Source organism: Phasianus colchicus, chromosome 2 (assembly GCF_987193195.1).
Source record: "Phasianus colchicus chromosome 2, bPhaCol1.hap1.1, whole genome shotgun sequence".
NCBI classification, from domain to species: Eukaryota; Metazoa; Chordata; class Aves; order Galliformes; family Phasianidae; genus Phasianus; species Phasianus colchicus.
In genome coordinates this window covers 53,920,831-53,936,452 of record NC_143437.1, presented here as the reverse complement: position 1 = coordinate 53,936,452, position 15,622 = coordinate 53,920,831, and the positions used below count along the sequence as shown (strand labels likewise).

At 34.6% G+C, this 15,622-nt stretch overlaps 1 protein-coding gene across 2 annotated transcripts in view; it reads right to left on the bottom strand.

Annotated features, from left to right (window-relative positions):
- Nucleotides 1-15,622, bottom strand: part of REPS1 (RALBP1 associated Eps domain containing 1) — a 63,433-nt gene that overhangs the window by 30,036 nt on the left and 17,775 nt on the right. For both annotated transcript variants that reach the window (XM_031611175.2, XM_031611158.2), the window contains exons 2-4: nt 14,810-14,933; nt 10,871-11,067; nt 1,439-1,592 (exon numbers count right to left, since the gene is read on the bottom strand). In XM_031611175.2, coding sequence (XP_031467035.2) covers nt 1,439-1,592; nt 10,871-11,067; nt 14,810-14,933 — 475 coding nt within the window. The remainder of the gene's footprint in view (nt 1-1,438; nt 1,593-10,870; nt 11,068-14,809; nt 14,934-15,622) is intronic.

Sequence of the window (15,622 nt, the reverse complement as noted above, 5' to 3'; positions counted from 1 at the left end):
GTCAGAAGAGCATCTCTCTAAAAAACATCTCTTTAAACTGTAAGCTGAAGGGGGAAAAAGAACAAAGAACTGTCTACAACAGCTCAAAATCAACAAAATACAGTGCAATAGAATCATCTGGTGAACAAGGATGCCAATTTTTATTAAATATGTTAATCTAGTCCACCCTTAGCACTGGCAGAACTTCTGAAAATATTATCTAATAGACATCACAGGAAAAGCACAGCCAAAATGAAATATTAATATGGTATTACAACTTTACTTTTGAAGGGCAGTACTGAACATTTCAATGGAGGAGTAGTTTCCATGCGTTCTAGTAGTTCTTGATTGTGCATGAGAAAAAGACTACCAAAGAAACTTCTATTTCATCTTGCAATAAAACCAGATTAACTAAACTTTGCAAAGGAAAAAAAAAATCAAATCAAGAAACTGATGAAAAATCACTAAGAGCATGTTTAAACACCTGGGCTAAAGCCTTTGAAGTGCTTGCATACGCAATGAGCAAACTAATAATACTTTTTATTCTAAATTGACTAGCATGTACTTGAAAATAATATTAAAAACAGCCACGTCAACTCATGCATAAAACCTATTTAATTTCTAGATGTCACTGAAGATGCATTTCGTTTCTTTATTCGACCAATTATAACAACAGAATACATCTGTGGATGCTTATAACCATTAGAAGAGGATATACTGAATGTTCAACTTGGAAATACCAAGACTGGAATAAACCAACAAACTACACCTCAATCTGAAATTACAATTTATAAAATGTTTCATTTTTGATACTCATAAATATGTCACATTAATTACTATTACTCCACTATTCTCAAGTGTATTAAATTGAGCAGATTATCAGAAAAAGAAACAGAACTTCTTCCTATTTAAGATTTTAAGGGAGAAAACTTTTTGCCACCAGAGCACAGTGATACAATAGCGAAAGTCTTCATGTTAAATGAAAAGAACAAAAAAGGTTAACCTACAGAGAAAACAAATGATTTTACTTTGATACATTTGAGATACAGTAGCTTCAGCTACATTTATATAAACTTCAAAGAAAAAAAGAAAACGTTAAGAGAATTAGTTTTTCAACAAGTCACCTGATCTATCAGAAACAATTCAAATAACATATTAACTGCCTCCTTCCTTTGAGCTGTTCGTATCTCTGGGTGTGCTGGCAGTTCCTGTCAATAGGACATCAGCTTCATATTACAACTTTTCACTTTAATACTCTTCCCTCCCTCCAAACTAAGCATTTCCTGTACCACGCTGAAAAACAGATCTGCCACAAATAAGGCCACAGATTCCACAATGCTGACACCAGCATGAAGATTTGAATCTACAACCAACTTTCCAGTATTGGAAAACAGAAATGTACTGTCTTAAATTCCACAACTTTTGGTTACAATCAAAGCATGACAGAAGACATTTATACCTGGTTGTGCTTCACTAAATGGAGCCCAAAAAGGCCCAGGTCCAGCAAGAGGTCGTTCATTATTCCCTCCGCTGGGATGGCGGTTGTGCTTCCTCCATGAGTGTGGAGAGGTTGGTGGGGATTGCTGTGGTGAAACAACTGGAGATGTGGACTCCTAATAAAACAAAGGAACTCTTTAAGTTTTGTACTGTATAGCTAAATATATAAAAGCCTATCCATAACCGTAATTTCTAGAAACAATCATCAATATAATTAAAATATACTTGAATAAGGAAAAATCTTAGCACTTATTAAAATAAGGGAACAGATGTCAGGTACAGCATAAGTAGCATCAGACACATTCATTTAAAAAAACAAAAAAACAAAAACGACACAACTAAGCAGGCATTCTCAGGACAACAGCAATGCCAAGTTAAATGACTTAGTTTCAAAGGAAACTTATTCAAAAAACTCATTTTCACTTGTGATAGAAGTTACATTTGAACCCAGACCTCAAAAGAAAGTTATTTATTGTACAAGCAATGATCATACCTAACTGTCATCAAGTGACTCATAATCCAAATTATCATCTTTTTAAAAAGAAATGAGAATTAAACACTGAAAAACATAGCAGACATTATTTTGAAATGTGCAAAAAATGTGGATGTATTTTTTTTCCAAATAATTATGCCCTTCATGATATATTTCTTTGTTGTACAAGTTAGAAGGCAGTTCTGTCCTAATTTTAAGGCTTAAGATTTTCTTTAACACTCTACTGTTCTATCTCATCCCTGAACAGACAGGAAAATAGAATTACATGTGTATCAGTTCTCACGAGACATTCAGATTACCAGATAATTCCACTTGGAAGGAAATAATGAAAAAAATAAATTGAACGAAGTGAAGTATTTCTATCATAGAAAAAAATTTTGAAATTAGTTTGCTACGCCTCTCAACTTAAGCTAAACTGGTAGGGGAAAAAACAAGTACAACAAGAAGGCAAGATTCAGCTCTACATTTCCTGGGGAGTAAACGTGCTAAAAATCTCAATATCTATTTCAGCAGTAGACAAAAGTGTATGTTTGGAACTCTGTTGCCTGATTATATTAAATGATATAACCTTTATTTACCTTTTCAATTCACCCACAATGTACACACTGTAAATAATATCAAGGACTTACTAGCACATAGGAATATATACAATAACATAACTCCTATTAGTTTCAAAGATTCAAATAAACTGAAAGCCACATGAATATAACCTGGAAATAGCTTCCTAACAACTGATAATATGCTATCAAATACTACAGACAGATCGTCTGTAGGTTTCCACATGATTCTCAAAACCTGATTTACTTTGCCAAATATTCAAAGGCCATTTTGTCTTATAACAACAACATTACATCTATAAAAAACTAAAAGTCAAAGTGCCATAAAACTAGCTTTTTTCCAAGCAACGTACATACTAAAACTACACACATTTAACAAAGTTTAAAGATCATGATGACAGGTCAGTTTCCAATGTGTTGATGTAGCCTCTCTCTCTCCCATTTCTTTTCCTTTGATTTCTGTCTTCCCGGGGATACGGGGCCAGCACGGTCAACTCTGCAATTGAGGTATTTGCTAAAAATCAGGACCACTGAGTCAGATTTCTTTAATTAAAGCTTCGAGACCACGTCATTTCCAGTATTTCATTGAGAGTATTTAAACTGATGCCCACATATATTTGCAAACAGTGTTACAGAGTGGCTGAGAGCAGTAAAAATTCATTTTTTAATTCATGGACCATCCAATTGCACAGTCACCATTTTCCACTATCTCTGCCAGTCAAGATTATTATGGCAGTTACTCACTGCTCTGAAATTTACCTGAAGTTGCTGCTTCTTAGCATCTTACTTGACAAGAAATTATAAGCCATAGTACATTCTTACTTTTATGGTACGTGGGACAGTGATTAGAGGGAGCCAGCATACAGTTAGTGGAATAACCATTCAACCTCATTTCTAGCTTCCAGGCTACAAATGGAACTCTGGAAGCTAGAAATGAGGTTGAATGGTTAGTCCACTTAGAACAACAGAGCAATAGGTTCTTGGAGAACCATGATGATGCATCACTGATGATAATGACAAACTCCCTCCTTCCATTGGTATAGAAGCCATTTTTAAAATCAAAAAAAGATTTGAAAGATATTTGAATTTTTAGACTAAAGACCATGAGTAAACCTAGGGATTGCTATGCTTGGTCACAGACATTTTTCATTTGCTCTGGTATTTTTATTCCAAAAAGTTAGATGGTCCAAAAGGACACAAGAAATCCTGAAGCAGACAAATGCACAATAGCCTACATAAAGGAAACGCATTCGCTACTTCTAATAACTGGATGTGAACATCTACTTTTCACACACTGCCCTCGTGCAGCAGCCTTGCCCTAAGGAACGTGACAACTGTCATGTCATAACGCTCAAGCTATTGTAAATATGATATTCAACTTATTCTTCTAAACATTTGCTTTCCATGCAACTCCATAGAGTATGTAATGAAAGTAAACAGATCACAAGGAGCAAAAGCAGCATAATGGTTAACCTTGTTCTCAATGTACCAGTCAACGTTATATCAGAATTATAAACATCTACAGATTTCCCACAATTAATCTGGAGCTTCAGTTTATGGACTTAAAATTATTAAACAGAAGAAAATATGCAAATCTGATGTCAAAAAAGCTTCTGGAAGCACTTGCCACATCTTCAGCTTCATTATGAGACATTTCCAAAACATTTTCAACCCATTTAACACAGCATTACTGTGGCAACATCTTATCCCCATGTAACCCCAGCCCTTCCCTTACACCACTCCTCAAAACCATTGAGCTAGCCTACTAGAAGCTGAAGGCATCTGAACACTTTTAAAATGCATATTATATATATAAATGGCTTAGCCAAAATACTGATGGTTTGATGCAAGTATAAAGGAGGAGGATGCAGGCCAGGAAAGACTGAGAAGGTAGAACTGTAGGAACATCGACTCAAATGCAAAAATAGTCATGGAAAAGATTTACTGAAATGAACTACACATAGGTGTAGTGTGTATGTGTACTACTGGGCGCATACATGCCTTTTCAGTTGATAAAAAGAAGTTACAACTTTAATACATTCACGTCTAAGATAATGCAGTGTGTTGTACAAAGTTTCTGCTTTGATTTTGCACCAGGCTTCCACCTTTAGTGAACAGGCTTCATTAAAACAACCTTTGTTTCTCAACTGTACAAACTCTCAAAACGTGCTGTTTATGAGAGCATATGCTGCAGCTGAGAAGATGGTATGTTCATTCTCATCTATCTAATCTATTACTAAAGGAAACTAATCTTAAAAGCCTGAAATATCCATGACTAAATTTTCTTAAGAGCATTACAATACAGTACCTACCTGGAACACTCTTCTAAATCCTAATATGTAACAATTGCAACAGATTTGTAATTTCAGGACAATGATAACTCAGTAATTCAATATCATCATATTTAACAGAAGTTACCCACCTAATCTCTTTGGGTACTTTAGCAATTTTACCCATCTGCATACTGTAGATGTATCGTTTATTAAATTAGCTACTATCAAAATCCTATTTTGCTAAACTGTTTTAACACTTTCATAGCAATTCCATTAAAACATTTAGAACAAGATTTAATTTCTATCCAAACAAAACTCAATAAAAGCAATAGTAATTATAACATTCTTCTTTCTACTATCTTATTCATTGCTACATTATTGCAGAAAAGAGATAGAGATGTAAATAAAAGCAAGCTGATATAGATAGTTAGCGAACCTTAACGTTAAATCAAACCAGTAAGAACATTCTTAATAACTAATAAAAAAATAAGGTTACAGTTAAGAGGCAAAAATCAAGTAATTAATCTTAAAAAAAAAAACAAAAACATTAAAATAATAAATTTAACCCCAGTTGCTAAATAAAAAAACATGATTTTTGTTAAACTGGAATTACTAAACACTACGAAAGACTTGAACTAGGACCTTTTTGGAATGATGAGCAGTAACTAAAAACAAGGTGCTAATCAAAAAAAGGTGTTATAATATATGGTTCCAAAAGAAGAACTGTAGTGAATGTAAGTCAAACTGGTGTAAGGCAACACAATACTGTACTAAAGCAACACTGGAGTGATCCCAACCTCAAAAGGAAATTGCAAGCATACATGAGTCAAAAGGGATTATAAACCTTTTCCTGGATCTCACACCTCAGGCCAGAAGAAAGCCTCCTTAAGGAGAACTCCAGAGACAATGAAGCCAGACATGGTATCCGAAGGGTAGCTCTAAGGGTGTTGTGGTCCAGGTCCTGACACCACACAGCCTGCATAAGAGTCAGGGAACAGATCCATTATGAAGAAAGATTGTGCTAGAGATGGTAATCGCATTGCAGAACCTGTGGTTTTGTAATCAACTAGCGCTCATATTGAAGAATAAAATAGTTCAAGATTCAACGTGAGCTTCTCTACATGAAGCACTATACATTTTTTAGATTGGGATGTGTGGTTCAGCCAACTGGAAACTTACTGGACCTCAACAGTCTGAGAAGTTTTAGTTTTGAAGAAGGCAACTAAAAACCCAGAGATAAATCACAGCACCGGAAATTTTACTCAAGTTTCTTCAAAAATTTTGAGACAAGGAATTGCGCTGAATTTAACCTGAACATTGCTATACTTCATTGCGGTGCCATATAAGATAATTCCAACAATCTGGAGTTTAATACAAGAATCTAAGTTGCAAAAGAAATGGCTACAGAATGAACCACGTTAGTATGAGAACCATATGACTGAAGTGAATTTTCTAATAACGCTGCTGAAAGACTGTTCTGGGGAGTGACCTAACTTGATACTGCAGGTAAATGCTTATACACACTAAGTAGCATACTAATGGATTTTGACAGGAAACGTGAAGGAGGCATTATAAGAATAGATTATTTTGAGGACAGAGATAACTACACTATCAAAATTTCAAGTACAAAACAGTTTCTCAAAGAATAGAAATTAATATTGAAATGAATAATGAGAAGCAACCAATTGAAAGTAGAAGACTGGATGCATAGCTCAACTGTCAGACCACTATTATGTCAAATATGACAGATCTGCTTTCTCCACAGCTGCTAAGATGTATAAGGTGAGAAACTCATCAGACATAGGAAGTAATTTATGAAATAATACTAATACTGGCGAGATCTCATTTGAAACTAGAACTGTAAGTCTGGTCAGGTAATTTCAATGAGAATAAATTCAAACTGGATCAAGGGCAAAGAAGGATTACAAGGATTACCATGAGCTATTTTGTTAAACAAAACAGATTACAGATTTTGTCAAGCAAAATGAATCTAAGGGGGAATACAATGGTTTTCTAGTAAATACTGGTGGTGTTCTGCAGGAAACACTAAAGACAAAGTTGTTAAAATAACAGGTAATACCTGACCTGAGGAGAGTTCTAAATTCCCACTAAATTCCCACCGTATTCCCGTTAAGATGTAGGAACAGTTTTCCCCAATACTGACAGTGCAGATAAAATGTCTGTTTTAAGAGAGAATCCTGATTGTTTTTTAAAAAGTAATTATCTATTACAATTGCACATGACAACAGAGCTACAGTGATTTTCTAGACAAGGAATTGCAAAACACCAAACTTCAATATATTTCAGTGTGGTGCCATAAGAGAGAATTCCAACAATTGGGATACTACTACATAAATCCAAGTTGCAAAATAACAACTCAGACTCAGTAACAAAAGAGGTTTTTTTCAGCTTTATGTTCCTAAGCAATTTATTTAATACCATATATTTTTATCCAGAATTACCTGTTCAATCTACTAAACAAAATCTAAGAGAAATGCTTTATTGGCAAACCTTAGAAAAATATCCCACAACTTCCCACGTAGCTACAAATGTTGAAGTGATCCAGTATCCATGTGTACCAATTTTGAGCTGCACTCACATAGCAATAGTTCAACACAATCTGGCTTTTTAAGTGTTATGTTTAATGCACATATAAGAAAGATCGTACCCTCAGCTTTACATTTTATTTTCATCTGGACACAGCAATGTTTCACCTTATAGCTTTTGCTACATACACAGTTTTTGCTGCTAGAGCCATTACCAATTCAATCTAGTTCCTGTCCCTTTCCTATAAAAGGCTGTAAACCAAGTAAAAGTATCCTAAAGTGGTACCTGACTATCTGGATCACATTTAAAAGACACTAAAAAATTATCTGCTTGTTGATTTTAACAACAAAATGCAAAGCATGCAAAGGTAGCATCTAACAGACTGATACTGAGAGCTTTTAGTCATAGGTAAATTAGTTTCAGAAGAAGGAAGCAGCAGCGATGTTTTGATTAGGGAGTGTTTCCTATGAGATGGCTTTCAGAACATTTATTACTCCTTTTAATATGTTCAAAAAGCATCAAAAGGTCCTAAACTTACTAGGAGGTTTTAAAAACAAAAATGCACAAGAACTTGACAGAATCCAGTTTCTCAAGGTTGGCCTAATTTAAAAGTTTAGTGGTATAGCTGCCATTATCCACATACAAAACTATGTATACAGTCCATGACTAACATAACCATGTGAACAAAACTGCTCATACATATGTCACAGTGACAGCAGAAGTTTTGATCTGCTTATTGTCTATTTGGCAACAAGAAATGACACCAGTAGAAAAACCTATTTCCTCCCAGTGTTTTATGTCCAGTAAGGTGTGCAGTCAACACACCATTTAGTTAGTAAAGGTTTCTTTTATTAGTTGTCTTTACTCTTAAAATCAATTCAGTAGCTTTCATGACAGCTGAGTGTGACTTCTGTCATCTACTGTGCATACAGCAATATTAGAGAAGACAGAAACTTCAGACTAGTGCTCCATTTACATAACACCATTACAAACTAAAAAACTCACCACAGAAATAGCAACAGAAAAAACAATGTTCCTGCATTTGCCCTGTACTTACTGTAAAAGAAACCTCATTTGTAGCTCCTGTCTGGAAACAGAACTTGATTTCAATTTCCTGATACCTTGCTGTGTCTGAGTGAAGATCCAAATAATGCATTGATAATAACAACACTGTCAAAATAATGTATCAATAAAGAAAAAAAGTTTTCTATAATTCAGCACACAACACCCTAAGTGAAATTCTTTTACATAGGCTACTTGTAAATCTGAAATATTAACCTGTGTGACATTTCACAACATAGAAAATGGCACATGAATGTAACCATCCTTTAAAAGATCAGGGCCAAGACAGTACATGATTTCACTTAATATTTTAGTCAGAGCCATGAAATCAAAGCACTTTGAAGTGGCAGGTATATTGCCAAAGCCAGTATATAGTTCAAGAAAAAAAAATACCAAATTTCAGAGTCACTACTAGAGTATCTCACAAGTAAGTGATAAGCTCTATAAGTGAAGTATATAATCTCAAGACACTTTAATTCCTCCAGAAAGAAAAGTGACGTCTAGGAAAATGATGTGTTATAATTTACTTCTCAACCTTCAGAAACTTTGATCTTGAAAAAGATGATGTAACATTATCTGGACCTCCTTCTATATATAACAAATCTAAGCATTATCTCCAGGTAAAGACAACTTGATCAGCAATTTCTAGGAAAAAAATTGTCCTCTAGTCATTTATTATTCTATTTGGGGTAAAAAAAAAAACAACCACTCAAACAATTAGTATTTATATGGTTAAGTGAGAAACCTGGGGGGTACCAATCCCATTTTCAGTTTAAGGGGATTCAAATCCTCTGTACCACTCTAACATAATGTCCCAAAAATAAACGTCAGACCAAGATGAGGCAGCTTGAACAGATTCATTATACAGTCAGAAATGTAAGAACCAACAACAGAAGATGTAGTTTTATAACTGGGTACAAAAATCAGACAGTACTTCCCTGATGTTCTGAACCACGAATACAACTTAAAACTGTTGGACTCAAGGCTGTATGGAGCTACATTTACTTCAAGAGACTATTTTCTGGTATAGATCTCTCAAAGCACTTGTACACAGGGCTTCTTTATTTTGATAATACTGTGCACAGAGATACCAGGCTGCTTAAACAAGCCAAGACAGCAAACTGAAATTTGGATCCTTATACGCCTTTGTGAATACATGTCCTCTTTTGTCAGAACTTGGAGATCCCAAACACTAGACTTTGTTACTTTGAAGTTACACCAGGACAGATTCCTGTATTAAATTTCAATCAGTCACTAGAACTCAAAAATGGATAGAAGCATACAAATATTACTTCAATCAACCTAAAATCCCATCATCAGATAAATGAATCACAGACCTCTCTAGAACTGTATTTCAAACACACCTTCCCAAAGCCAAACAAAAACAAGCTATCTTCAGATCTACTGTAAGAGCTCATTCCATTACTGTCTCCACTTCCAGTTTGGAAGGAAGCGACAACACTGATCACGGATGGCCTCTGCCAATTTATGTTTTGGTTTTCAATTGGGTTAGCCTGGACTACTCCAAAGAGATTAATAAATGTTTATGAGTGAATTCTTTGACTCCTAGAGAATATAAGAAACATTTCAAATGTTTCTTTGATTCTCAACAAAATCAGCCCAGGAAAGAGCATACCATAGTGTAAAAAAAGAAAACAAACCAGGGCATTCAACAGCTACACACAGATACAAACTCCCAGCAAAAGACAGTATTCAAATGTAGCATTCTTGCTTTGGTAAAAAGGACTGTCACAAAAAAATTTCCCCATGGAAAAAGAACATAAAGACTAAATCAATAAAGAATTGTGAGGAAGCACAAAGCTGTAAGCCTGTACAGTTTTCTTTTATTCAGATATCCTGAAGACAAAGTAGCTAAACATGAGAGAACCAGTGAGCAAAAGGAAATCAGTCTTCTCATCATTATAATACAATGAAAAACTACACAAAAACTTCTGTGCGTCTGTTACTTCTGGCTCTCACCTTCTCTAATTAACAATCAAAATCCTGCATGTAAGGCAGAGAGAAGTCATTGTGAGATTTTTCCAAACAAAGTATTTCAGGTTTAAAGGTATGACAGCATGTTGAAGGACTAGACATCCAGTCTTCCATGGCACTCAGTAACACGGTTGTGAAGACCAGGAAGCTGATGTGAACTCTGATAAGCTAGGCAATAGTGTTGTAATGATTATAAATTGATAGTTATCCTACACATTTCTTCTTTTTTCCTGTCTCAATTATCACCAATATTTCAAACATAAGAATGCATTAAAAAAAACCTCCTACATGCAAATATTACAGATGTGTATGTACTATTTATACACACACAGAACATGTTTTTAATTATTATTATTATTTTTTTTTTAAAGAACCTACATTGAAAGTAACAGAGTTAAGAAACACTATCAGACTGATACCTACGCAGCAGATTAGTGGTTCAGAGTCCCATTTAATCTTTTATTTACCTGTTGATCACTTGATGTACGTTGCTGAACTGCATCATGGCTCACAGAGCCTTTTTTGACTTGTACCCTGCCAGGTGGAGGAGGAATCACACCCGAATAAGAAGCTGGGTTATCAGCATCTGAAGAATACAAGGCCGTGTGTCTTGATTCTTGTTCATTTTTTGACACAACAAATCTGGGAAGAGGGAGATCCTTCACTGTTTGAAAAAAAAAAAAGAGCAGGCCATTTACTATATACAAGTATGAATTTTAAAAATAAAATATGCACTTCATTTTGTAGTTGAAATTTCACGCGTGCCTCAATTACTTAGACAACAAGAAAAGTTTTAGTCCCTTTTAGTCAGAAAACAGCAAGCGCCTTTTCCTCATCATGCTTCATGATTCTGCTACTCAAGTTCTAATACAAGATTTCACATAGCTCCATAAACTTATCACTTTTCACTATGTTTGCACAAAATGCAGTAGCAATCATACAATCTAGACTTAGCTCTTTTCTGAGTTACACCAACATTCATTACTGAAGTTTGATTTGCAATAAATATTTTTAGTAACTGCCATTTCTAGATATTTATCATTTATATATAAGTATTTAAAATTAGATTATTTTCATTAAAAAATGGTTCATCAGCAAAACAAATGCTAAAGTATAGCAGTGTTCACCATCATCTTTAGAGAGCTGCTGTCACAGTTGCATTTATAGTAGACAATATAATTTAGCCTTATTAAAAAGATGGCAAATAATGCTTGAACATGTGTGTGTAGTTTAGCTTCTATATGAGAAGCTAAACTAGTTGTTTTAATGGAATACAACTGGGAACATTCCACTATCAATTTCTTTTTTTTAAATGAACACCTAACCTTCTACAAAAACTTTCTACCAAAAAAAAAACTAACCAGAAGGTCCTTAGCTTTATGGTTTACAATAATATAAGTGTTCTATTTCTCACTGCAAGATTTGTATCATTTTTCTGAATTCCAACCAGATTTCTCACTAGTCCACTGTGAATCAAACTGAATTTGCCACACAGATTACTCATCTTTGCTGTTTTGGAAAAGCAATTTACAGTATGGGTCAAGTTCAATCCCTTCCATGGATTGCTGTATGTAGATTACATAGAACACTAGAACTTCTTCTGATACAAGGGAATTCTATTTCAAGTCTACTGGTTGCTCCAACATAAGGTTTTGGTATGAAGTATTTAGCACTATCTCACAAAATAACATCCAAAGCTCACCATGAACAGAAAACACAGCATTGTCATCTTTTAAAACAAGATTCGATAATACAGGTTTGTTCTTACTATACTACTAAACTTTTACATGGCAACTGAAAAAAATGCAATTTTTTACTTCTCTTCTAATTTTTCCCCATAACAGCAGAAAATCACATTTTAACATTACATTTGTTATAATTCAGAAATGCTTGAATTATAAATGCTACAGTAGTTATTAATGGAAATATGATATTAAATTAGAAAAATGTATGAAAGTTCCCTGTATTTCCTCAAACCCGCATTTTTATTAACATTTTCTTCCACCAAAACCAGCAATCTATACTTAGAAAACAAACGTTACTTCTGAACAGATACTACTCATTAATGTCTCAATTTTTAGCTTACTGGAAGGAAAATTTGCTAGGATAGCAAAAAAAAGCAAACAAACAAAGCAGCCAGACTTAGAAGCTTGTAGTATAATATTTAAAGCCAGTATTTTTAGAAAACTACATCTGTGTAATTATAAAAGCACTTGGTTAATTGAAAATCAACTGGATAGTAATTATGTTAAATGGACTTTGGATCCCAAATTCGACTGTAGTCTGCACTTAGCAATTCACATAAAACCAGCCTCCTGCCTTCTGAGGAGGAACGCCGGAAGCAAAGAGCAAAAGGAATGGGAAGGGGAGAGAAAACATAGAATAGTGAAAAATATTTAAGACAACCACTGAATAAAAAATATGCATATTATACAGAAATAAAAAGTTGTCTTGAAGTAAAATCTTTAAATATTTCACTTTGAAGAGAAGAAGAGCATGAAGGATGGCTCTAACAATTCCTCTTCAAGCCTTCCTGCAGATGGACTGTGGATAGAACCCTGCTGACGAGCCTACTGAACCACAATTCTCAAAGGAAGATAACCCAAGCTCAGAATCATTATGAATTTTTCAGCCTGCTATATTTTAGCTATTTAGTAGCTGCAGCAAAATTTCTTGAACTAACTCTAGGCACAGGGACTTCATAGAGAAGACTAGAACCACTGCAACCAAGGCAACAGACAACCAAAGCTAAAAACAGCTAGGGTAAAAATAAATGTTCTGTCGATTATACTTGTTGTATTTAGTAGGTTTGGAACGAGCTACAGAAAATTACTCCTAGAAGTCTAGAAAACATGACAAGTATTTCTAGCTCTGCAATAAATCAAGGAAACGTATTCCATCACAAATTCCAATTTTCATTTTTTTGGAATTAATTCTGTACTTCATTTTGATTCCTTCCTTCAAATTTCTTCTGATACAATCCAAGCTTTTTTTTTTTTGTATTAAAAAACCTCAGTTAAGGTACCTTATATTAAAATAAATCAAGCACACAAAAGCACTGAAACATACGGAGATTGTAGTATTTGCCTTCTTTCATGGGTGTTTGATGAGAAACCCCACCATTGTTAATCAAGTTCGTTTTATCAAATATTAGGAACTGAAGGTCCCTTTTCCAACTCGCTGATTCTCGGGCATTCTGCTATAATTTGCCAAAGCTTTAGAACTTTGGAACATTCAGCTCAAGAACCAGTGAAACAACTTATAAGCATGGTGATTTATGAGCAGAAAGGAACTTCAATACTAGCAAAGTGTTGAATAAAACCATGCACTTTTCCAAAAAGCTACAAGAAACATAGATGTAGTATAAACTGTTTGTAGAAGCCTATAATAAACATAACTGTAAAGCACGTCATGATTCTTTACTCCTTCATAGGACTGAAGTATTTGACAAAGCTGTTAGATTGTTTTTACTGTATTCTTACTTGGCTTAATCTATATTCTTCAGAATAAAAGAAAGTTTAGGAGCTTTTAATATTATCAGCATACACAAATTCTACCATAAAATGAATTCTGCAGTAAGATCTACTACAGTAATCACCCAAATTCAAAGCTGCTTTTGAAAACTAAAACCTGAGAGTTGTGTACTTGCTGCAAAAGGCTGCTGTGGCTTAAACCCTGCACATCACCTTCCTAAACCTCTTTTCATCTCACATAGCAACACGGACACATGAATTTGCTTACATCACTCAGAAAGCTACAGCAGAGTCTCAAGGCTCTTTGTGCTGCTCTGAACGTTCATCCTAAAATGAGTCTCTCCTATTCCTATTACCCACATCATACCTGATCTTGAGAAAACAACAGCTGTTCTGTTTGACAAAGGAACTTTTTACAGATGAGGTTTTTTTAATTAAAAAATCTTAAGCTATTAATCTTGATATTTGGGAAAAAACTCAGAGCAAGCACAAAGGAATGTAGCTTTGGAAAAGGAAAGTTTGCATTTGTTACTATCAAGGTTCCAAAAACTCAGTATGCACAAAACTATGCAAATATTACATTCCCCTTCTCCTTCAAATTCTCATTGCTCCAATTAATACTTTATTCAGTGGGTACAGCGCACAAGTTATCACATAATTGTCTACAGAATTAACTTGTACTTAACACAATAGCCAGTAGAATTTGTCCACTTGGCCCACGATAACAGTACTTACCTCAATGAATAGGAGGTAAGGTACTTCATCTTACATTTACCACTTAAGAATAGACTGCCTCAGTCTCCCCACAACTGGTATTTTTAGATTATCAACGTGTACAGAAAGATAAACCACATTAATTTACAAGACTGATCTCCCAGAATCTGTAAGCGAAGTACAACTCAAAACCAACCCATTCTCCCTCCTTTGCTTTACCTGTATTTAAGCTTTCCACTCTTAGAGGGAGACCTGACTGGGCCACAGCAACGAGTTTCAAAGCAATATAAAATTGACTTCTTCCAAAATAGCCAAGTCTTGTTGCACCACAGAGCTCCATAATCTGCAATGAAACACAGTTACTTCTATGAGGAAACTTAAAAATACAAATTGCTCTAAAGAGGCAATTCCATGCATTCAAAAGCAGTAGATCTTGCATTAAATGACCGTAACAACTTTATATGGACCTATACAGTAGATGGCAAGACTTAAAGCATATGATATTCTTCACAGCCAGCAAAAGTTCCAAGTCTAAAACTGAAGTTTCCTTCAATTTTCTTTTTTTTTCCCTTTTCTTTCACCTCTTTGTAGAGGTTCTACACATTTGATGGAAAAGAACAGAACATGCTAGCTCCCAAGGGTCTTCAGAAAAAGCAAATTCCAAAAACCCCACACAACTAGAAAGCCCATAAGAATCCTACTTCACCACTAACTATTCTATTAGCAGCTATACTGTCTTTGTTTCTTAAGCAACCACTACAGAAAAAGAAAATCTACTTTTAAGAACATTCAACATTTTTAACATTATGCCGATTGCTAGATGTAATTCAGAAACTAAATGAGGATTTTCAAGTAATCGCCATACAAAATTGAAAAGCATATTACTGATCATATCAGAGAAACGGTCCTGCCCCTTATTTCTGCCTGAAAATTTCCCTAACTGTTAGAATTTATAAAAAGTGAACGAATGTTCATAATTTCAAACGCTATCTTCTATCCTATTCTGATATGTTTGAAATAGCTCGACTTCTA